The 24235-nt window shown below is 39.5% G+C and overlaps 2 protein-coding genes across 2 annotated transcripts; both read right to left on the bottom strand.

Moving 5' to 3' along the window:
• Positions 1-968: 968 nt before the first annotated feature.
• Positions 969-3973, bottom strand: ifi30b (IFI30 lysosomal thiol reductase b). The gene is made up of 7 exons (XM_026222078.1): positions 3769-3973; positions 2303-2491; positions 2068-2136; positions 1770-1859; positions 1500-1652; positions 1316-1384; positions 969-1219 (listed from the first exon to the last, which is right to left on the bottom strand). The coding sequence occupies exons 1-7, from the start codon at positions 3907-3909 to the stop codon at positions 1160-1162; spliced, it is 771 nt and encodes a 256-aa protein (XP_026077863.1). The 5' UTR covers positions 3910-3973; the 3' UTR covers positions 969-1159.
• A 7099-nt stretch (positions 3974-11072) lies between these two features.
• On the bottom strand, positions 11073-23263 carry vtg3 (vitellogenin 3, phosvitinless). The gene is made up of 28 exons (XM_026220859.1): positions 23182-23263; positions 22974-22994; positions 22648-22799; positions 22251-22502; positions 21985-22146; positions 21753-21901; positions 21531-21681; positions 21279-21436; positions 21038-21203; positions 20829-20954; positions 20481-20699; positions 16272-16489; positions 16082-16179; positions 15868-15989; positions 15681-15782; positions 15454-15573; positions 15153-15342; positions 14959-15046; positions 13548-13733; positions 13322-13457; positions 13080-13239; positions 12900-13006; positions 12738-12803; positions 12138-12347; positions 11909-12054; positions 11671-11809; positions 11485-11568; positions 11073-11400 (listed from the first exon to the last, which is right to left on the bottom strand). The coding sequence occupies exons 1-27, from the start codon at positions 23219-23221 to the stop codon at positions 11488-11490; spliced, it is 3765 nt and encodes a 1254-aa protein (XP_026076644.1). The 5' UTR covers positions 23222-23263; the 3' UTR covers positions 11073-11400; positions 11485-11487.
• Between the last annotated feature and the right edge of the window lie 972 nt (positions 23264-24235).

The raw sequence follows: 24235 nt of genomic DNA on the forward strand, positions 1-24235 counted from the left end.
TCACACTTCTGTTTATCTCTCTACTTAGCTTGCATTTAAGACAATGAATGGCCAAGGTCTATGCGTGAGTCTACATCCCTTCTAGAAGCTTGAAAACCATTATTCATTTGAGAGATTTATACTCAAACACGCATTTATCCAGTAATGAAACATCTTTAGGAATGAAATATTGATCCATTAATTTCAATGATTTTTAATTTTGTTCATATATTTTTAAAACAGACTGAAACAATGGGGAAAAAAAAGACCCAGCAGTGCACCTAAAAAATATATTTTAATAACTAAAATATTAAACATTTTGTTTTTATTCCCATGTCACATACTATTTACAAAAAATAAAATAAAATATAGATATAAAACTAAAACACTGCTCTCTGCTGGTGAAAAGGGGTTTGTAGCAGTAATAGAAAATATTGGAAGAAAAATGGATCACAAGTAATTGTGGCTTTCAGTGGATCTACAGAAATTGAAGTAATGTGTTACTTATACTTTATATGCAGACTTTCACGTGACATCAGTACAGCATTTTTAAAGTACAGCACAATTAAACTCCAACTTTTGATTTTGTGAATGAAGCTTTGTGTAATGGAGTTTAAAATGTTACTTTTAGAGATAGAATGAGAAAGTGATAGGGATTCTGCCAAAATATGAAAATAAAGCAATGAAAAGTTATAGTGTATTGCAAGTGCATTTTTATGGTTGAGTAATTTTTTGAAACTAGGTGATTTCAGTGCAGTTCCAGCAGCAAGCCCAGTGCCAACGTTTTAAATTCGATGACAAAACTTGAGGACATCATGGATTTGTCTGTTATACTTACAGATTTTCCATGTATTAACAGATTTGAAAAATCCATTTGAATCCATTAGACAATTTTCTAAAGGAAATTTTCCACGGAGACAAAAAGTCATTAGGGAGACATTAGATGCCACAGAAAGCAGTATGTGCTGCATGTTATTGATTTGCTGACGTTTTAATGGTTTTATTAACTCTTTATTTGTAGTGGATAATGAGGTTACAAAACACACTTATAGCCAAGTACACATACATCTGGTTAAAATGGTGTTAACATTATAAAATAAAGTAGCTTAATTTTTAGACTACAGTTGAAAAAAAAAAAGATATCACAATTGTGTGTATTATGCAACACTTCGGTCTTCAACTAGCAAAAGCTTCGGTCCAGTTTTTTCAGAGCTCCAGTACAGACTGGTGGCTTGATTCCCTGTAAGAGAAGTAATATTCTTAGTGGAGTCCTGTTGATTAGCATATTTCAGCTAGCACACAAAGGTACATGTGAAGACACAGGAGCATACTGTACTTTGTATAAACTGCATACAAGGGTGAAAAGAGTGGACATCGCCTTATCTTCCCATTCACTCGTGTATCCCTGTGGAAAAAAAGAAAAATCATGTACATTTCCAACTCTCTCATCAGAAATCTTGGTCTTATTTCAACATAACGGATTTGATTAGTGCAGCTGCTCTGCTTTGAGAGGGCCTCACCCCATTGAAGGTGACCCAGGGAACATGAGTGTGGGCTGGTCTGAGCGCCTGCGTCTTCATTGCATTCTGATGCATCAAACTGTGGCCAAGCTCTCCTTTAGTACAGGACTCTATGGTCTGCCATTTAACAAGCGGTGCATAGAGTTGCAAACACTAGCATAGAAGATAAAATAAAATAAAAAACTGAGAAAGAGAAACTCATAATGGCTCTTCTTCACTGAAACATAATGCTGTAATGAGGGACAGTAATGTTGGCTCAGAGATGCTTACAAGCTTAGCAGATTTTAGTACATCTGCAGATGACTCCATGCAGTAGATGACAGGAAATGCTGCATGACTGGTTGCATATAAAACACATGCCTATTAAAAGAAATATTAGGAAAGTTTAACTAGAAAGAGAAACTTTTCTTCAACTCATCCACAAAACCATGTGAGATGCCTTGTTGCTAAGCTAATAAAACAAAACTCAAAACATAATATCCAAACATATACATACATACATATATATATATATATATATATATATTTTCCTTATACCGTAGGAAACACTGTTGGCTAATAAACTCACCTCAACCATGTTAGCATAGCACTCTGGTTCTCCATGTTGACATGTGAACGAATTCTCTTCAGGTAGTTCCTTAAATTGCAAGTTAAAAATCACAAAATAGCAAAAAAAAAAGAAAAGAGATAGATATATATATATATATATATATATATATATATATATATATATATATATATATATATATATATATATCTCTATCTCTCAACACACACACACCTATGAAAGAGCAGATGTGTACCTTAGCATTGCCGAAGGGTACCAGGTTGACCTTCATTATATCTTTAAGTAAAGTCCAAGTTGGGAAGAGTTGCTCTGTTAGAAACGCTCTACAGCCTGGGCAAAGGCTCTCGTAATAGAGAGTGAGCTCTACAGGAGGATCCTCTGGGTCTGGCCGGGTTGCGTTCAGTTCCATACATTGTTTCCACACCTATTCAGATGCATAAAGAGAGAGATAAACAAAAACCTTAAAACAATGGTCAAAAAAAACAAAACAAATCTAGACATTGTCCAGTTTGAAAACATACAGAAAGGCAACATTCTTGGATTGTGAATTATCAAGTCATAAAAATTGCATTCATTTTGTCTGATAGCACACAAACATCATGTGACCATTAACGAAATTCAGGGAATTGTAATCATGCAAAGTGTTAAATTATTGAAATATCAATTTATAAGCTCAGGGTAATTAAAGTATCACTGCATGAAAAGAAGAACTTCTGAGATAAATCAGACATGGGAAATTTCACTGAAACCAAAGATGAACAACCCACAGTTGATTGTTCGCTTCAGTTACACTACCAAGGGCTGAAACACTTTGGAAAGCTCTTTTCATGGTAAAGCTCAAAGGCACCACAGCTGATCACAGTCAAATGGGTTTGTGTGCCATTGAGAATGTGATTAGCTGATTGAGTTTACAAGTCATTTTTAGGAGGGGGTGAACTCAGCGATTTGTTTTTTTTTGTTTATGTACTTATTTATTTCTGACATGTTGATGTTATAGCTTTCACTTGGATGTTATATGTTGCATTTAATAAAAAAAAAAGCAGAAAGAAAAAAAGTGTCTCTTCATTTCAGGCTACAAAGCAACAAAATGTGAGGGTGTGATACTTTTCTATAACCACTGTAAGTGTACAAATATTAAAAAGTTAAAGAAGATGTTTTCTAAAGCCCATACTTTAGTTACAGGATGACCTTCTGACCCTGAGCTCAGAGTAGAAAGACATACAGTTGTAGACATGAGGACAATCATCAAACTCATGCTGTAAACGGGAAACCTTGTGGCCGGTTTAATTGGAAGCAGTTTGTATTCAAAAGCATGACAGTAATTTATAAGCACAAAGAACTCTTTGAAAGTGATGTTGAACACAGCTTCATTACAAGACCAGTGTTTCTGTGCAATACTCCATAAAAGTCAATATTCTAAGCATTCAGTAACACCCTGCAAATTAACATCAAGTTTTATCACATTGCATAATGCAAGTCAAACCAAATTAATAATTCTTTATTGTCAGGCACCTAAACCATTTTTAAATAAAAACATTGACTTGCATTGAGATGTAGCAACATTATTGTACAGGTTTATCAAGCCACGAATCGTTACAATAATGACACTGAGCTGCAGAAATGCCTCTATCATTTAAAGATGGCAAAAAAGAAAGAACTTAATGTTTCAAGACTTAAAATCAACCTCTTAAACAGACTTACCCCACATTCAATGGCAATCTCCAGAGACCTGCACCACTGGGATGGAGGGTATCCACATGAAGGCTTAGGGTGAGATTTACATTGGATTTCATAATCTCTGAAGAATATGACATAAAACACACAGAGCATTAGAGTGTTCATGCTGTTGGTATTTAGAGAGTCCCTGAGCTTTCTGTGAGCTGTATGAGAGCTTGCATACACTTTCCTCCAATAAAAATAACCTCCAATCAACTGTGAGCAGCTGCAGCTGAACACTAACAATGCTCACTGGCCTCAGATCAGCAAAGAGAAGCTGCCCGTGAGCAAACAGCGTTCACAACTGAGTGCTGTGGCTTTGTCAGTATCACAATAATATGTAACTTTACAGTATTTCCTTAATACAATCTTTAAATATCTTAAATGTTTTTGTTGGTCAGACCAAAACAAATGCCTAAAATCTACAGTTTTTACTATACTTTTATATTTAACCACAACTTAAGTTCAATTAACAATCATACAAATAGAGGGAAATCTGCTTTTCCCATCATTCTTTGACACAGACTGAAGAGTACATGAAATTAAATGCTATTTTGTTTATTTTATGATAGTATAAGATCTGTTTGTAGTTAATGTTCTGTTCAATATTGGGATTTACAGGGCTCTTAAGCATTAAGACTACTGTAATGTCCAAAGACTACATAAAATACATTAAAACTGTGAAAGTGCCATTGTAGTGAAAGTCTGTTACATATGTTAGCACATGTATGGGTGCTACTGCAAGCCAATGGTTAGCTGCTATTTTTTATTGTATCCAATAAATTAAGTTCACTTTATTACAGCCCCTGCGTGCCTCATTCTGTCTGCCCAGAGGGAGTTCCCCAGTCTTCTTTGTACAGCCAGACCAGTGTCCCTCTGCTGCCGCGAGTGATCTGGTTTTGTTTGGAGGGACTGAGGAGGAACTGCTAGAGGACAGCATGTCTCTAGCTGCTCCAGATGCTGAGGAGCTTTCGGCTCGCCGGATCCCGCCCCCTCTATGTTATCTGAACCCAGCTGCTCTAAACTCGGGATGGATGCCAAGCTTATCCGCGTTCTCTCCAGGGCAGTGGATGAGCTGGGTCTGGATTGGTCTCCTCCAGAGGAACCAGCCCGTAGCCATCTGGATGAACAAGCCAACAAGCCCCTCGTCAGCGAACCACCCCGTTCTTTCCGGAGGTACACGACGAGCTCACAAAATCGTGGCGCGCCCCCTACTGAAGACTTGCAGCTAGCCAGGCCAAACTTTTCGCCACCACTGATGAGTCTGGCCCGGATGTCACCACGCTCAGGGAGCTGAGAAGTGCAAAAGACTTAGCACTACGTGCTACCAAGAGCACTGCCCAGGCCATTGGGTGCTTGATGGCTAACCTGGTCGTCCTGGAGGGCCACTTGTGGCTTAACCTCACGGAGATCAAGGATGCTGACAGAGCCCAGTTCCTGGATGCACCGATCTCCCCCAGCGGCCTCTTTGGTCCGGCGATAGAGGGGTTCGCCGAACGGTTCACAGAGGCGCAGAAGTCGTCCCAGGCGATGCAACACTTCCTGCCAAAACGCACTTCATCTGCTGCTGCCAGTCGCCCCAGACAGGTGCCGACTCGTCAGCCTCCGAAGCAAGCGCCCGCTGCTACCACCGAGGCCCAGCCTGTGAAACCCGAGCCTCAACACCATTCTCGCTCGGCCACCAGACGGTATCAGTTCCCTAAACGCATGGGACCCCGGCCCAAGATAGTGCTGGACCCTGCGCCGCCGCCGTCATCCTGATCTACAGGAAAGAAAGAGGAGGGGGCTAAGTCTCGCCGCGGCCAGACCACCCCCCAAACTGCCCTGTGTGTTCTACTGTCCATCTCCAGGTGTCGACGAAGTTGTTCTTGCTGCAAACAATGGGCCCTTTTCAGCACCCAGACAGCAAAGCGCTGTTATAGTGCAAAAAATGAAAAACTCCTTCACAAAAAAAGAGCAGTTTTCCTCACATAACACTCACGAATGCTATGTCCCCTCACGGTGGACAAACACTGGAGTTAATACAACCTCTGTCCATTCGGGCCTCACAATGGCAAGCCATTCCCGGGGTATCAGATTGGGTCATGGGAATAATAAAACACAGCTATTCCCTTCAGTTCGCAAGACGACCACCACGCTTTCGCAGGGTGGTCACCACTTCAGTGCACAACGAGAACGCTCACGTTCTTCGTGCCGAAGTGGAAAATCTGCTGGTGAAGGGAGCTATAGAAATCATTCCCCCAGCACACCACGACTCAGGGTTTTACAGCTGTTACTTCCTAGTTCCCAAGAAGGATGGCAGGCTGCGCCCCATCATCGATTTAAGACATCTGAACCGTGCCCTCATGAGATGGCGCTTCAGAATGATCACGTTGAAACAAATCCTCTCACAAATACGCTCAGGGGATTGGTTCTTTTCGCTGAATCTGAAAGACGCTTACTTTCACATCCAGATAGCCCCCCGTCACAGGCCATTCTTGAGATTTGCCTTCGATGGCGTGGCTTACCAATACAAGGTCCTCCCATTTGGGCTGTCTCTGGTGCCTTGCACGTTTACAAAGTGCATGGATGCGGCTAGTTCTAGCTCAGTCAGAGGGGGAGGCATTTGGTTACAGAACTGTTCTCCTCAGCCATCTGGAATGCCTGGGGCTCAGGGTGAATTTTGCCAAGAGCTCGCTGTCCCCCAGCCAACAGATATCGTTTCTGGGAACAGTGTTAGACTCAGTGACGATGAGGGCAACAATGGTGAAGGAGCGCGCTGCGGCTCTACAGTGACTTGCGGCCTCTTTCAAAATAGGTGCTTCTCGACCCCTAAAGACATTCCAGAAGTTGCTGGGTCTTATGGCAGCAGCATCGCCGATGCTGGAGCTCAGGCTGCTATGTATTCGTCCCCTCCAATATTGGTTGAAACCGTGTGTTCCACCTCATGCGTGGTGTCATGGACGCCTGAATATCAAGGTGAGTCAGGACTGTATTTCGGCCCGGACCCCTTGGAGGAACATGCAATGGATGGAACGGGAGGCTCCACTTGGTATGGTTTGCAGAAGGAAAGTGATCTCCACAGACGCGTCCAACAAGGGTTGGGGCGCGCTGTGTGAAGGGAAACCCACTTTTTGCCAATGGTCGAAAGAGGAGAGCAGGCTTCACATCAACTGCCTCAAGATGATTGCAGTTCAACGAGCCTGCCAGAGCTTCCTGTCAGACTTAAAGAGCCACCATGTGCTGGTCAGATCAGACAGCATGACAGTGGTCTCTTACATAAATCACCAAGGCGGGCTGTCATCGACGCGTCTCTTCAGACTAACGTCGCGACTGCTGGAATGGAGTCCTCCGGTTCCTCTGATTCCCCAAGTAATCAGGCGGGTCAGGGACCAGGGATGCAGGGTTCTGCTTGTAGCCCCACTCTGGGAAAATCAGAACTGGATACTTTATGCCCAATTGGAGTTTCAAATCTACAATTAAACTCGTTTAGGTCTTCAGCAAGTTGTAAATTTGTTTATTTTGACACTAATGGCGTCTTGTAGTTTGTGATGTCTTTGGTCCATCTCTTAACATTTCTTAAGACAAGCTTAGCAGATTTAAGTTTTTGACTGTATGTTGGAAGAAGATGAACCAGGCATTGGTCAGAGAGTCCTAACGCTTCTCATCCAGATCAGTGACAGCAGCTTCAAAAACACTCCAATTAGTACAGTCGAAACAGGCTTGTAAATCTCACTCTGTTTAATTGGTCCATCTCTTCACAGTTCTTAATACAGGCTTAGCAGATTTAAGTGTTTGCCTGTACGTTGGAAGAAGATGAACCAGACATTGAGTCCTAAAACTGCTCTGGAGATGGAGAGATATGCATCCTTTATTGTGGTGTATGTATCAGTGTCCAAAATATATTTGTCTCTGGTGGGGTGTGAAATGTGTTGTTTAAATTTGGTCAGTTCACATGTGATGTTTAAATTTGGTCAGTTCACATGTGAGGTTTGATTTATTAATGTCCCTGAGAATGATTATAACAGAGTCCGGGAGTTGTTGCTCTGTGTTTGCAATCTGATCCGTCGGCTGACATCAGTGGATCAGTGGATCACCAGCTTTCTGACAGATAGACAACAGACAACATTGGCAAGTATAAAGGCTTACAATTGATAAAGAGTGCTTCTAGATCAGGATAGCAAATCTTCTTCAATGCTTTACACCATCATCCATTGATGTAGAAGCTTGTCCCAATGCCACGCTATTTCCCCATTGATTCTGCATCACAATCCTCTCTAAACACCTGGAATCCCGGCAAATGTATCACTCTGCCCAAAATGGCTTCATTTAGCCAGGTTTCAGTGAAACACAAAGCAGCAGATTTTGAAAAATCCTTATTAATTCGGTAGAGCAGGAAAGTTTGGCCATTTTGTTAGCTAGAGAGTGGAGATTCGCCAGATGGATGCTAGGCAGCGCCGTTCTGAAGCCACGCTGTCGGAGCTTGACAAGCGTGCTGGCTCGCCTCCCATGCTGGTACATCTTAAAGCATTTGAATTGTGCTGCTGCTCCACAAACTACAATGTCCCGCAAAACATCAGAATAGTTCCCTAAACGCATGGGACCCCGGCCCAAGATAGTGCTGGACCCTGCGCCGCCGCCGTCATCCTGATCTACAGGAAAGAAAGAGGAGGGGGCTAAGTCTCGCCGCGGCCAGACCACCCCCCAAACTGCCCTGTGTGTTCTACTGTCCATCTCCTGGTGTCGACGAAGTTGTTCTTGCTGCAAACAATGGGCCCTTTTCAGCACCCAGCCTTTTCAGCAACCAGCTTTCTGACAGATAGACAACAGACAACATTGGCAAGTATAAAGGCTTACAATTGATAAAGAGTGTTTCTAGATCAGGATAGCAAATCTTCTTCAATGCTTTACACCATCATCCATTGATGTAGAAGCTTGTCCCAATGCCACGCTATTTCCCCATTGATTCTGCATCACAATCCTCTCTAAACACCTGGAATCCCGGCAAATGTATCACTCTGCCCGAAATGGCTTCATTTAGCCAGGTTTCAGTGAAACACAAAGCAGCAGATTTTGAAAAATCCTTATTAATTCGGTAGAGCAGGAAAGTTTGGCCATTTTGTTAGCTAGAGAGTGGAGATTCGCCAGATGGATGCTAGGCAGCGCCGTTCTGAAGCCACGCTGTCGGAGCTTGACAAGCGTGCTGGCTCGCCTCCCATGCTGGTACATCTTAAAGCATTTGAATTGTGCTGCTGCTCCACAAACTACAATGTCCCGCAAAACATCAGAATAGTTGAAAACCGGTAGAAGATTGCATGGTGTGTTCTGCTGAAAAAAAAAAAAAAAAACACAGGAAAAACTTACAAAAACAGTTAGGCAACCGGAAAGCTAAGCACCATGGCAGCCATCTGCGGCACCATCTTGATGATTTGAAAGAGTTAATTTTCTCTGTCTTGCTCCTTTTTTCAAACCAAACAACTATGGTCTATCAGAATAATTCAATAAACATGGTGAGTCATGGCTTCTCATGTTATTGTCACTTCCACTGCTTGCCACAAGTTTAATGTAGTCTTCTCTGTCAGCGGTGAGGAATTCACATGTGGTAAATGCAGGGAAATAGTTAGGCTGACAAAGAAGATTCCAGAACTAGAAACATGCATCCAAAATATAACAGAGGATAGGAAGAATTTCAGGGCCTTAGATATGGCTTTGAATGCAACTAGTTTAGCGAGTCCCGTACATTGTTCGATTTCTGGTTACAGAGCCCCCGTAGCAGAGGGATTGTCTCTTGGCTCAACTTTCCCCCAGTGAGGAGTAAATTGAGTCTAGGGAGAGGTTAAGTTGAGTTTATATATACATACATACATACATATATATTATCTCAGAGAACCGAGGTTACGTTTGTGACTGAGTACATTCCCTATCGATACTTCACTCATACTGTGTCTTTGCTAGATGCTTTGGGAAACGTACAATCACTCCATGCTGTGGTAGAGGAACAACAATGGTAATCCTTGTCCTAGGCACCTCAGAGCCCAAGAGAACAAGAACAATAAATCCCTCCAGGTTAATGGGTTAGGCCTCACCCAACCGAGTGATCCTTTCAGAAGACTTGTGTAGCTTCATAACATATGGGGGCCATGGGCACACAAGTAAGCTCTCTGATAGGTCTGGGCATTTTACATCCAAACTACACTCAGAGCGAACTGCGCACCAGTTTAGCAGAAGGACCCTTGCCAGCAAGGCAGGCGACATTCAGGTTCTGGAACCTAGCAAAAGTGGATGGCAAAGCCCAAATTACTACAATGGTCACACTGCCAGACCACACTCACGAAGAAGCAATGCCTCGAGTTGAGTGAGCTTGTACTCTAATGGGGAATTATATTTTAAGGAACTGTAGGCTAGCAGAATAGCATCAAATATCCACTTAGAAAGTCTTTGCTTCATGTCTGCAAGTCCCCCACTTGCTTCACCAATACTAATGCTAGTAGCAGAGCAGTTTTTTGAATGACAGGGACCAAAGGTCGATTGGACTGCAGTGGCTCGAAGGGAAGAACCTCCAGGGCCCTCAGAATAGTGGGGAGTGAGAGGTCCTAGAGACAGATCTCATCTGAAGGCCTTGTCAGACATCAGTTCAATTCTTCAGCAAAGGATTTAAAGAACCAGACAAGTCCTTTGCTCATTCTGACTTGAGCTGCAGTATGGAATTAAACCACACCATGCTGGTTTCATCTGGCCAGAGGAAAACTGGTTCCCTGACTGAGGCTGGTTTCTTTCATGGTTTATATCACCTTATGATTGCTTAGTTGGGGAGATTTAATTTCTGGAAATATTGCTAACTTGATTAAACAGACAGTATTTGAAAAGAACTAAACTGAGCTGGACGATGACATCACTGAATCAATGATGAACTGACTTAAACTAAAAAAATTGACTGTTTACTAAAGTCTTCCATTATTGACACTATTTTCCTGTTTAACATTGTTTGACACCATCTGCATTGTATAAAGCACTATTTAAATAAAGGTGACCTGTTTTGACATGTAGATTGTGAATAAAATTCAAGTAGAAGTGGTCTAAGGAGACACATTCAAAATGCATGCAAGCAGGTAGAAACAGTAAATGAATCTCAACTGATAACTTGTGATTGAATAACTGAAGATGCGCTTTAATACACTGGAAACTGGACTCTTCGCTCACTCAGTTTCTGTGATATGTTATAACATTTGTGGCAGTTAAGGAGCTGCAATGAATAAATGGGAGACTCTTGGACCTTCCTGGAAGGTACCATTCACAGAAGCAAAATTTTGATCAAATATGTTTATTTACAATTGATGTACCAATCTTTTGACATTCTGAACATGAAGCAGATTTTGCAAATGATCTGCAGTCTAATCAACCCTAGGCTGGAATATCATGATCAGTCTGAACATAATGAATTTCTGTCACATTGAACTCTTGATGCACTGTTCATTTATTTGGCATATAATTCAAAATTAACCTTTTTAACAAATATCTCTGAATATCCAAATCAGACATTAATCAAATGTCAGGAATATCCAAACGATTCAGAACTTTTGATGATCCATTTTACTATGTTGTTGGATTTGTCTCCCAGAAGTGCTCTGTAACACCAGCCTGTTAAGTGAAGAGTAAGATACCAAGTTTACACAGATACACAGGAACAGGGACAGTTTTCTGGTCCATAGTTCATAAATTAACCTGTTAGGTGGATATGGTGAAGTTCACAGCTTGAAACCCCGCAAGATAGATTGGTGATGGAATTGCCTTTTTGTAGATAGTTCGCTAGAGTGGAAAAAATACTATTTTATCAACCTAAAAAAGCAGGAAGGCAATGAGACATATTTGAAATAGAAAAGACATATGATGTGCTCCTAAGACAACAACCTCTGGAATTTTCATCCTCATGTCAAAGGTCTCTGGCGAGGACGTAACAACAGTGAAAGCTGCCTGCCGTTCTGGGTTTTTCTCATATTTCTGGTAGAAACCCATCATATAGGAAATGCCAGGCACGTACTCTTGAATTCTGAGGGAATGTTATGTGAAAATATATTTTAAATTTTAAATAAAAAGTAGCAATTGCATGCTGTACATTTCAGAAAAATCAAGAGCATAATGAATTTACCTTTGACCAATCATTGTGAACACTGAGGGCAGAGATCCCCAGTTGATCTTGGTATATATGGAAGGTTTAGACTCTGGCTGGCATGCTGTGGACACCCTCATAGAGACATCATATGTCTGGCACTCTGCACCCCATCTGAGATGGGCCTAAAAACACAAGAAGAAAACCAGTGATATAATAAGATAACTGATGAAAATGAGTTGCACAAGAAAGCTCAAAAGACCTTTACCTTTGCTGATGATTGACTCTTATCTGTGTTTGCATTGACACACATTTTCCAGTTTGCCTCTTCACCAACGTCAGAGACAATCATTTCAATATTGTCTCTTTGGGCTGTTGGCAGATAAAAGGCTACACCTTCATATCCAAGGGGTTTTGCTGGCGGACTTAGAGCAAGTGCTTTTACTGTGACAACACTTTCTGGAGTGGCATCTAAATCCTACAGCATAGAGAAAATGACGGAGCTTAAATAAAATGATTGAGTAATTCCTGGATAATTACTGTTGTAGATCATGTCAAGTTACTTTTGCATGGCAAATTCATAGATGCTTTTTTTCTCTCTCTCTCTACAAATAAGGAGACAGCTGTATTCTATAGAATCATCTGTATTTGAATTCATGTACCAGCAGTTTTAAAACAAAGCTCAGGGTAGACTGAATAAAAACGTTATAGTGCATTACAGCTATGTGCAGTAGTAATCAAGCTACAGTCTTCCTGTCCAGTTATACATAAAACAAAACATAAGAGGATATGATGATTGATTAAACCCTCCTTCTTTAATAACCTCATTTGAATTAATGACTTCAGATGTTATTCAGATGTAATGCACCTGAGATGCTGGGTATGAGTTGGATAATTCGTTTTCCCCACAGGTGGTGATCTCATCTCTTGTGTCCTACACAGGAGCATGTATAACAAAATATCATATTAATTCTGAGTTCACCACTGGAAACAATTCAACTCCTATAACTGATAAAGTCAGTCACGGTACCTTGAATACTCTGTGGCTGAGATTAATCATTCGACTGACTCCTGGAGGGTTTTTTCTGCCAGCAGTGACCTGAATCTGAATTTTATCAATGGGTTTGGCACCCTCAGCTTTGAAACAATTAACAAGTTATTGGCAGGAATATTTAAATATATGTTTTGAATTAAGTCAAGTTTCTGGTACCTGGTTCTAGTTGATATGAAAAGCGGGTGTGTCCCAGGAAGTAGTACAGAGGATATTCATGAAGGTAGTGTGCTCGTTTGGCTTCTGCCTCGATGCAGATCGAAGTTCCATAAATCTTGGCATCAGCGCATTGCCTAAATTTCACCTCAGAGTTCTTGGTCTGTGGCAGAACACGCAGCTATTTAGTTTGCAAGATTTTCCAAACATCTCCATTTTATTCTAGTATTGTGAAGGCTTTATACCTTATCACCCCTTGAAGTGGGTAAAATCCTGGCCAGTGGCAGACTCCGTTCGGAGTCCTCTGTCTCAGGCATCATGGGAGTTATTTTGAACAAGGATGGATCCTCAATGTTTCTCAGAACAGAGAACACATTAGAACTGTTGGATGTAGAGTGAGAAATCATCAGTATATATGGTGACAGCTTATTACATATCACAATTGTGCTGTAGAAATCATGGAAAACATACTTGACTGAAAATAACTCAGTGACCATTTTGATTGGAGTTAAGTTCATTTCATACTTTTGCTCTTTCCTGTTTATTTTCAAGTCAAATGCCCATGGCAGGGCAGTTACTATCTTAGTGTTCATCTCAGTGCCACACTGGAAAAGATCTGTGTTGATTCCATGAAAGACAAAATGATCCTTTGTCACTCTGTAAACAGGAGGAAAGTCAACCTTCAGCACAGAGAAGCCAGGAAGAACCTCAAAATGTAAACTCTTGTCATTATTTAGTGAACCTCCTGTGAATTTGACAACTTAAATGTTCACACAAAGCTATCTATTATATGACTTTAGTAGGGGTGACCCCAAATAGTGAACGATTCGATGCTTCGATTTGAGGAGCCTGATTCGACTACCAATGTAACAGTTGAATATTTGCGGGTTGTTATGTCTGATTTCACATAGAATTTGCGGTTTTCTCTCAATAAGTTAATATGCAGAATATAAATAACTACAACTTTCACACCCATACCATTATAATGAGAACACCATATAATAGGCAGATAGCCTAAGTCTTAATATTAATGTTATGTTGTATAAACAACAAAGCGTATTCTACATTAAATTAATGTAATCCCATTGATTAAAAACTTGCTATCAAATGCGTCACTCCACTGGTCATCTTCAGCTCGCGCAGCTCAAAACAGAAATGCAAAACATTAACTAATGTCATATATGCTAACTTTATAAGGAGAGCACTATTGTAAAAAATGTGACTTGTTAGGTTTTCGCTGACGTTTAGTGCTAACTTTTAATCAAAACATAAAAAACATTATTTACAGCGTTTATATCTGCGAGGCATTTGTTACACATTTTCCTTGTGTGTTAACATTAGTAATTATGACTGTCGAATGTCTGACTTGACTCAATGTATTTTGCCCCGCCCCCTTACATATGATTCGACTATCAGTCAGATATCAGCAATATTCGAAAATTCCGATTCGACTATGAAAATTCCGATTTGACTATGAAAATTCCAATTCGTCTATGAAAATTCCGATTCGACTATGAAAATGAAAACCTTAGTTGGGGACACCCCTAGACTTTATACACCTTGGAATTTATTGCACATGGACCATTTTTTTATGGTTCATGCACAATCCCCTAGATTAAAATTGCAGTTATTGCAATAGCCTAAAAAATGCTGTTTTATTTTAGACTAAACGGGTTATCTCATAAAGACTCGCATGCTGAGATCACATGGTCATCAAATAGTACTCACTTAATTTCAGTCACCAGGAATAAAATCATGGCTGACTGCAAGTAACAAAATTATGCAGTGGCAGGAGTACCATTGGTTTTGCATGTTGCTACATCCACACCACTATTTATCAATGTCTAGTAATGAATGATAACTGATAACTTTTGATCATTACCCAACAAAGCCATCTGTGTGTAGGGAAATATCTGAGCTTAGCAGCTCACCCAGATGTTCCTTTGGAGGAGGATTAATTTCAGCTTTAGCTGTAAACATAGAATATATCATAATTTTACATTTAGCTCCTATTTTTTAAAGTATTTAAATACATCTTGTTTGAAATTGACAATAAATCATATAAGAAAGCTTCACCTTTCATTGTAAAAGCATTTATAATTGAATAATATTTGCTGATTTCAACTGGGAGACCAAGACAAGTTGGCTGTATGAATCGAGCTTCATACACAAGATGTGGTTTGGTCCAGTGCCAGGAAGTCCCTTTTTGAACATCCTGAATCTTTTCCCAAACCTTACTCTCCTTCCCAGCAGAAGGACTAAATGACTGAACAGAAAATAAATGAATGTTTTTCAGTTGAATCTATTTAAATAAAGAATCAACAAGATCAAAAAAGTCTCTATCACCTTTTGATTAAAAAAACAGATGGTGGAATACCTTTATGATGCTCTGAATAGAGTCTCCTCTTACATCCATTAAAAATGCTTCCTGTCCAAACACGCGAGCATATGCTGTCAATAGAGGTCTGTCTTTTGGTAGGTTCTGCCAGTCAGAAAGCTTTAAAGATCAAAGCATAGCCATTAATCAATTGACTGACAAAAGTCATACATTTGGTAGATCATTTCATTAGATACATTTTCAATTCTGAGGCTGAAGATGCTCACAATTTTCATTACAGTGGCAAAATCTGAGATTCCTAAATCTTTCTTGAGTTGGGGGATTTTTTCTGCTAACAGCTCTTTGAGTCCATCTGCGCGGAAACCAAACTGGAAATATATGAAGGATTATATATACAAATATGGAATACAGTACATAAATTTACACTGCATGTCATTGCTTTGGTTTAATTACCTCAAGAAATTGCAATATTCTCCCAATGAAATGAATTTTTCCCTTAAACATAAGTTTTGTGGGTATAAGACTTTCATTTTGCAGCATATAAATGTCGGCAGATGTCCCAAATAATAAGTCATCTGATGAGACAAGAAACAGTATCAGACCATTCCCAGCACCACTAAAAGGTAGCACAACAAAGCTAGCAATTAGAAAGGTAACGTAAACTCACCATGGAACCAGTCCAAGTGCACATTCTTGCTGTAGCGATAACTCAGACGGCCAAGTTTGGGGGTCAGAATCTTTATGGCAATATTGCAGGCAGTGGATCTTTTTTTAGAAGAAAATAAAAAGGAATGAGGACAATTCAGATGTTCTGAAAGGAGTGGAGTAAAACACAGTACACATTAGAGCATGCTTACAGATGTTGATTATCAGGGGTGCGGGACTTGGAAATGCCTTTGAGTAGAGAATAGGAGAAGCTGGCAACCTGCAGGTCAATTTCCTCCAAGAGGACTTCACTTATTACTGAGATTAGAGATATGGATGGCTTGGTCTCTAGAAGCACCATACAGGCCAGCATGCGGATTTCAGCAGGAAGAGTCCTTTGTAGAAAAAGGTTCAAGACAATGTCTTGCACCTGCACGCATACAAGAAGTAGAAAGATGGTCTGCATCTTCTGAAAGTGGACACTGCTGATGGAGACATTTGTACTCATTTTATCAAGTAGCATCTGCTTATGGATCATTATCTTTTCTTGGTCCTGTAACAACGTTCTTGACAAACCAAAACCAAAACCAGTATGGCAAATTAACACTCACTAGCAAATGTTAAAGTGGTTTTATAGTGGAAGGTAATTTTATCATATTATAACCAGCTGAAACATGTAAGAAGATATATTTTCAGTTGACTTTTCAGCCACGTTTTGTCAAGTTAGTTCTGCATCACACACAATTCGTGGACAGTTTACCTTGTATACGAAAGCTTACCTTGTGCATGAAATCACTTGCATGCCAGCAAACCAATGATAAAAAGCAACAATCATAATGTTTGTCATAGCTGAGGCACCAAAGTCGCTGTGGAACTGATTGCCCGGAGACTTACCCTTAAACAAGCTTCTTCCCGGGTTTGTGACATCACTAACCCCAATATTTACATAAACCCCGCCCCCGGGAACACTTTTAATGCTAATGGGGTGTGTTGTTTTACAAATCAAAACACTCTGGGCCAGCTAACCAATTTGAGCCCATTGCATATTTCTGAGGGAGGGGCTTCCAGTACCAGGAACTCAACAGACCGTTTTGACAAGAACAGAAACAGCAGGGTAGAATAAAGGTATAATATATGAAAATAATAATAATAATAAAAAACCTGAACATGTTACACTGCACCAGGACTTGAAAACGAACAAAAAAATTCAATAGGTTCACTCTGAACAGAATTTATATTTTAAAGTTTCTGTTCCTGCGTTCCTCTGATATTATTAGCCCTATTACTTTCCAAAATAATGAAGGCTAAAATGCCTTTAGGCTAAAGCAAAATGGTAACAAACATTCTAAAAACAGTTATTGGTTTCTCTCCAAAACAAATCATCTAAAGTTTAGGCTAAAAAAACGTCAATCCAAAAACAAAATTAATTTACAATGAAGCTGATGCCTACCTTTCTCATTCGGCACGAATCCTAATGTTTCCATATTCCCGACGTATCTGGATGCTAAAATATGATTTATTATATAGTGTTTGTACTTTCATCGAGATAAAACATCATCCTTCACATCGGATTTATCAGCACAGTGAGGCGCGGTCACACTGAACACAACAAATTTTGTACAACGGGGCAGTGTATCTTTTTTATTTGTTTCTTTAACTCTTTATGTTCTAATTAACTCTAATTATGTTGTGTGTGCGTGTAAGGTCATACCAAAGCTGGTTGAGTATACAGAAGCAAGACATTTTTCAAAGCTGTCAAGCTTTTACAAAATAATTCAATTTGTAAAGCTTTTGAAAAATAAAGAAAACTAGGGGCCCACTCTCTGCTGTTTTCTTTTCTTTTCCGAAAACCTTGGAACATGTAACAATGAACTGTAATTTAGCAAATTTTTTCTTTAGTTTCGTTGGTCTGTCAATATCATTTAATATATTTAGTGTATATTCCTATATTCCTTTTTATGTAATCCTATTGTTTTTCTGTTTTTCTCCATTCACAGAAGCGCTGCAGGTGCGTGTGATCTGTTGAATTCATCTTACACTATACTCAGATAAACTCTAAGGGCGGTGCACTGCCATTGCGACTTACCTATAATGAGTTCACAACTGAGCGGACATTTCACTCGTTGGCTTCAGCATCACATTTTCATAGGACATATTACTGGAATTCATGATTGGTTGACAGCAAATTTCAAATAGTAAATGGAACGATAAAATAACGTTATTAACCTGTTTATGGCCATTTAAAATTTTCTATTCTGTTAGGAACTATAAAATTTTATTTCGTTTCTGTTTCTGGTTATGTTCCTGCCAAAATTTCGTTCATTTGCGGTTTTCATTTTTGTTCCTTGAACTGGTTCAGAGCACCTCATAAATACAATCAAGCCTTTCTAAAAAGCTGATCAACCACCCCTCAATACTTAGTTGTCTGGAAGTCGATGGTAGCCCATAGAACCGCTTGCGGAAAAGTTATGCAATTTGGCAAACAGCTAGAGGGGAGTCTGATCTGTCACCATAGCTAATTGGAAGTTTTTAACTCAATCCCTCTAGTGCCACTAACTGTCCACATTTGCACTAGTATTTATGCTAATAATGTTTGAACCTTAAAGTAAAAAAAAAGAGATATAAAAAATTTATATTTTTGATTATAACTTCTGAACGGTATGGCCAAAAAAAAAAAAATATATATATATATACAGTGCAGAATGCAGAGTCAAACTATACCCAATGGTCCTTTGTCAGCTATTTTGGGTATCGGCCATTTAGAATTAGCATTAGCATATCATTATGAAACTCAGGGTGCTTTCACATCTCTAGCTCGATTCATTTGTTCCGAACCAAGGGCAAACAATTATACATTGTAGCATTTTTCAGGTTTTTTGGTTCTTTTTCACACCACACTGATTGCTTTAGTCCGTACCCGTTGAAACGAACCAAAATGCAGTCACATGACAACATCTACATCACTCATTGGCCATGACGTATTTCCTAAACTGCTTTTCGATTGGTCAGAATTTACACGCGGGAAAATCCCAACATAAGAGGGAAAGCCAGCAAACAACACAGAGACAACACAACTATGGAGAGACGACTCGCGGGCTGGTTTTGTCCCTGGCCATAGTCTATTAAATTGTTTGTATACACCACAACATGCAAAAAATAAATTTCTATAATGAAGCGCGGATGCGGCTTGAAAACAACGTTCTAATGCATTGAAACAGCGAGCGGGAATCGCTCATAACTTCAAGCAGAGGCGTGCATTAATTCTTCTTAACTCTGACATGCTCATAGTCATCTGACCAAATTTATATGAGGCTCTGCACCTCCTCACTACTCCAAGTTTGTCCACGAGTTGCCATGCTGAAGTGCAAACTGTCAGCAAACACTTCCTCATCCCATAATGCACAACGCAGTTGACTACGGCAGCTGGTTTAATCCAAAAATGATCAGTGCTTTTTTGTTTAGTTGGGTCTGTTCGAGGTCGGATCACATTCTCACCACAAACGAACCGCTCCAGAGTTTGTTTGAAAGCGTACCGAGACCACCTCTTCAAGCAGGTCTCAGTACGCTTGTTTGGTCCGCTTTTGGTGCGCACCCGAGTGCGATTGCTGTCTTCTCACCTGCCCAAACGAACAGCACCACACAGGGAAACGAACTCTGGTACGATTCAACCTAACTAAATGAGGCAGGTGTGAAAGCACCCTCAGTATGGGTCTTCGGCACTATGCCCTGATGGTGAAGTTTTGGAGCAGGGCCACCTTGTGGTCAAAAGTTATAATGAAATTTACAAAAATACTAATAACTTTTGCATATTCTAGTCTTATTGCAATGTTTGTCTCCACAAAACTTTGACATATTGACACCAAACTTTGTATGTGCCATTATCACCTCACACTAACCACACCACATCAATTTGGTAACAGCGCCACCAATTTGTCAGAATGATTAAGTCATTAAAATAATATTACTAGTACTGTAGATGTACTGTATTCATGATTTTTCGACATTTTGACTACAATCATCTTAAGATGGCTTCAGTTACTCATTGCTACACTTTGTCTGATGCTTGCTGCATTGCTTGCTTCTGTAGTACTTGGCCCCTTAATTGCTGCTTGCAGCTATATTTATTATTATTATTATTATTATTATTAATACATTTCAAATGTCTGAACACTTATATACAGTGTTGAGGGTAACGCATTACAAGCAACACACGTTGTGTAATCAGATCACTTTTTTCAAGTAACTTGTAAAGTAACAAATGACTTTTTATTTTCAGAGAATATCTGAGTTACTTTTTCAAATAAGTAACGCAAGGTACTTTTTTTTCCTATTTATTGATTGGCACCTCTCCTGTCCCCAAGTTAAGAGAAATCTGTTACTGTATTTCATCTCACTCACACAAAATACACTGATTCACTTACACTGTGGGGGTCCCTGCTTGCAAGTAGTCTGAATGACTGGACCGCAGCACTCTGTACCCTGGTTGGAAGCTTTTCAGCTCCTGCTGTGTAGCCTGGAAGGAACTTTAGGAGAGTCTTGATGCTGGAGGGATGTGCTGCATTTCCCAAGGCCTTCAGTGCAAGGACCATATCCTCCTCAGAGTTTTTACTCAGGCCACTTGTTGCCATATCCAACAATGGCTGAATAACATTATTCACAAACGACATGGTAGATGTAAAAATCAGAGTAATAGGTTCCACATAAAGCTTAAATAAAATCTGATATTTGTATTAATCATCTGGCATACAAAAGTAGGAGACCACAGATACCTGCACCACGGTGATGGGACAGGGATCAGTATACACACAGTATCTGTATACTAAAGAGCCATATGCCAAAACTACAGTGTTCCACAGGAGAGGATGTGATTTACTGAAAGGAATTGTCAGGAACTCCTGGAAAGCAGAACAAAGCATTAGGCAAATAAACATGACATTAATGATTGCATAACAATTATTTAACTAGCTCACTGACTCACCTGAGCTAATGCCACTGACACAGGCTCAGCAGACAAGTGGTTAAATGCGACTACCAGTGCCTGTCCTGCCTCATTTGCTGTAATGTCGCCTGCTTTGAATTTGGTTTCAAGGAATTTGAGGATCCTCTCATCTGTTACCTCCACAACCAAGTCCAGGAACCACCTCCTGAAGACCAAAAAAAGAAGTCAGTAGGAGAAGGTATAGGATTGCATAGTACTTAGAAAGGTGTAAAGAAAATACCTGTGCTCATCATTTCCTGAGACCTGCTTCCATAACTGCTCTAGGTTCTCAAGTGATGCCACACGTAGCAACTGAATTAGATTCAGAATATCTGAGCTGCTTGTGCTGTCCACGTGATATATGTTAGCCTCTGCCAAGCGCTTGATTAAATCTAAAATCTGTTGGGGTAGGACAATCAAAATATGTTTATGAGTTAATCTACATGCCTGAATATGTTTGAATGTTTACGAGTGCATGATCTTGGAGGTTTGCCTTTGGCACTGGTTCGTTCAGGTTGATCATCACAACAGGAATTGGCCTGAGATCCTTTTCGGTCTTGTACATCAGGTTGCCTCTGCTCTGCATCTGTCCGGTCACTATTTTGTCAGTTGTGTCTGAAACTTTGAGAAGCTCTATGTCCCGTCTGGAAAAAGTAACATATCGTCATGCACAATCAGTCTTGCAACAATTTGTTAGCTGCTTACAAGTACTTACAATGCCAAAAGTCTGGAGTTTCCTCCCTTTACGTTGAATGGTGTGAAATATTGGCGCTCTTGAGCAAATGCTTTAGTGATCAAACCACCATCTGCTGTGGACTTCACTGTGTAAGTGTGTTTCACTGTTGAGACCACACTCTCTCCTCTCTGTAGATTTAAACAACATTCAGATCAGTTCAAGGTTGAACTTTCATACTTTTCAAATTCAACCGAAATATAATGAAACACACCTGTTTGCTGAGTTTGTCTTCAGGGGCAAGAGCCATACCTCGGTATAAAGCAGCTGGCTGTTGACAGTTGGCAATATCAACCATTTGGTTCACTATCAGCTCTTTGGCATTGGAGTCTTCCTCAACAGTGTAACTGCTTTGACATACACCATGAATTCCCAACTAAAGAAATACAAAAATTCTATATAATATTGTTTTGTTTTCCCCATAGAGTTATACTGGGGAATACTGGACTGGTTTGTTCAATTAATATGTACATTTCATACCTCCACCAGTTCATAAAAACTTTGTGTGGTTTTGACCGTGACTTGTAGAAATCCAAGGATCCCCCTCACAATATTTACAACTGTGTTTGAGACTCCAGGTGCCGTGCGAATGTCAGTAATTTGTCCTTTGGAGAATTCAAATACGATTGGCTGGCTGAATTCGGCAGATAGTCGCTTAGTGAGCTTTTGGGAAGGGCTGAAGACACTTTTCCCAGGTAAGCCATTAAAGTCTTCAACATCTACATTTGAGATCTTAAATGGAAAAGCACATTTTATAACCTTTAGACGTGATCTAGTTATTCTTACTATCTGCTGAGTTAAGAATTAATATATCAGATTGCTTAGCTAGAATAGACTGAAAAAGAAAATGATGGAATTGGAGCAACAGTGTTGGTACCTGGAGCACAAAGGTTTGAGGTGATTCGCCAATGATTTTAAAAGTGCACCTCATCTTCATCGCTGACTCAACCAAGTCTGGCAGTTCTCGTCCCACTCGCACCAGTCCCTCATATTTATACTCATAGGTTTTTTTAGAGTTCAGGAAAGGCTCTAAAATGTTAGCCATTGAGAAATTTCAGAAATTTGAAATGAAAAATTATGAACCAGGATGTTAATATGTATCTGAATGAATCCTAATGAACTTAAAAGATATATAAAACATCAAAAATAATATTATAGTAAATCTTAGAATAATGGGTGATGTACATAATAGTGTTTCCATACCGTAATTGATGGCCTCACTGGCTAATGGGGAAAAAAAGAGATGCATTACTGTCCTTCTTTCATATGAATCAGAATTAAAGTGCAAACGTATATGGAAAAATTAATTGTGCTCAGTTCTAAACAATCTTCAGCCAGGATATCTACTGACCACACTCTAAAACATGCAGTTTAATCTTTCTTAAATATGTTCTGGCCTTTATGTACTCACCAGCAAGGGCTACCAGGAGACAGAGATGAAATCGCCACATGGTAGAGTCCAGAGGTTGTATAAGCAGCTTGGACAGCACCTTTTATAACAGAGAGCTGTATTTCCCTCCTACTCCCTTATCTCATGCAGTTAGTCAGGTAAAGTGACCCTATGAAAAAAACAATTATATTATATATATATATATATATATATATATTCGTAGAACTTGAAGCAACAAGTTTATTTAATTATTCTGATTTTGTTTAGTGTTCGTGGTTAGCTGCAGCCTAACATGTATAAAAAGTAAAGAATTTACAGTAGAAAGTATATGTTTGATGCCTGATCAAAAGAAGTGTGCGCATTTGCTTGTGTAAATTCAAACTATTACAAAACATAAAGGTAGATATTGTCACATTAGTGGTACATACATATAGATCTTATAAACAATGAAAAATTTTACCTAAAATGAAATTATTCTGTAAATGCTATAATATGAGCATAAAGGCCACTGGTTTATATTGTATAAACAGTTTAAGTAAACAGAACTAGGGGACAAAGGTGTGAGACAGGTCAATGTGATCACAGACAGTGTCATCACAACCTATTAGGAGAGCATGTCACCGACTAAACAAATAACAAAATCAAACATTTGTGAACAGCTGATGTGCAAGCATTCATTTAAATATGAACACACATACATACATTAATCTAAGTTACCATTGTGAACCCTTAAATATGAATTTTTTTTTTGTAAAACTTTGTTTTACTTCATTGCCTGTGACAGAATACAAAAAAGAGGGAAAAAAAGAAAATTCTGAAAGAAAGAAAGAAAGAAAGAAAGAAAGAAAGAAAGAAGCAACAATCAATCATTAATTTACTCCTCATCCTCATGCCATCCCAAATTCACATGACGTTTGTTTATCTTTGAACAACAATTATGAACATATTTTAATTTAGGTAATCACATAAACATTCCAATGCACATATACAGAGAACAACAAATCAGGTAAAGGGAAACCCAGACTTTGTGCTTGATGTGTATTAATATAATAGATCCAAACATGTATAACTTAAT

This window comes from Carassius auratus, chromosome 36 (genome assembly GCF_003368295.1).
Source record: "Carassius auratus strain Wakin chromosome 36, ASM336829v1, whole genome shotgun sequence".
NCBI lineage: Eukaryota > Metazoa > Chordata > Actinopteri > Cypriniformes > Cyprinidae > Carassius > Carassius auratus.

Coding starts and splice junctions, on each gene's coding strand:
- ifi30b (XM_026222078.1), bottom strand. CDS start 3,909: ATGAACACTCTAATGCTCTGTGTGTTTTATGTCATATTCTTCAGAGAT. Junction 1,860..2,067: donor GCTATGCTAACATGGTTGAG/GTGAGTTTATTA, acceptor TTCTTTTAATAG/GCATGTGTTTTATATGCAAC. Junction 1,220..1,315: donor TTGTATGCAGTTTATACAAA/GTACAGTATGCT, acceptor CTTCTCTTACAG/GGAATCAAGCCACCAGTCTG.
- vtg3 (XM_026220859.1), bottom strand. CDS start 23,221: ATGTGGCGATTTCATCTCTGTCTCCTGGTAGCCCTTGCTG. Junction 20,700..20,828: donor GTCCCATCACCGTGGTGCAG/GTATCTGTGGTC, acceptor AATGTTATTCAG/CCATTGTTGGATATGGCAAC. Junction 16,180..16,271: donor ACCCCTGATAATCAACATCT/GTAAGCATGCTC, acceptor TTCTAAAAAAAG/ATCCACTGCCTGCAATATTG.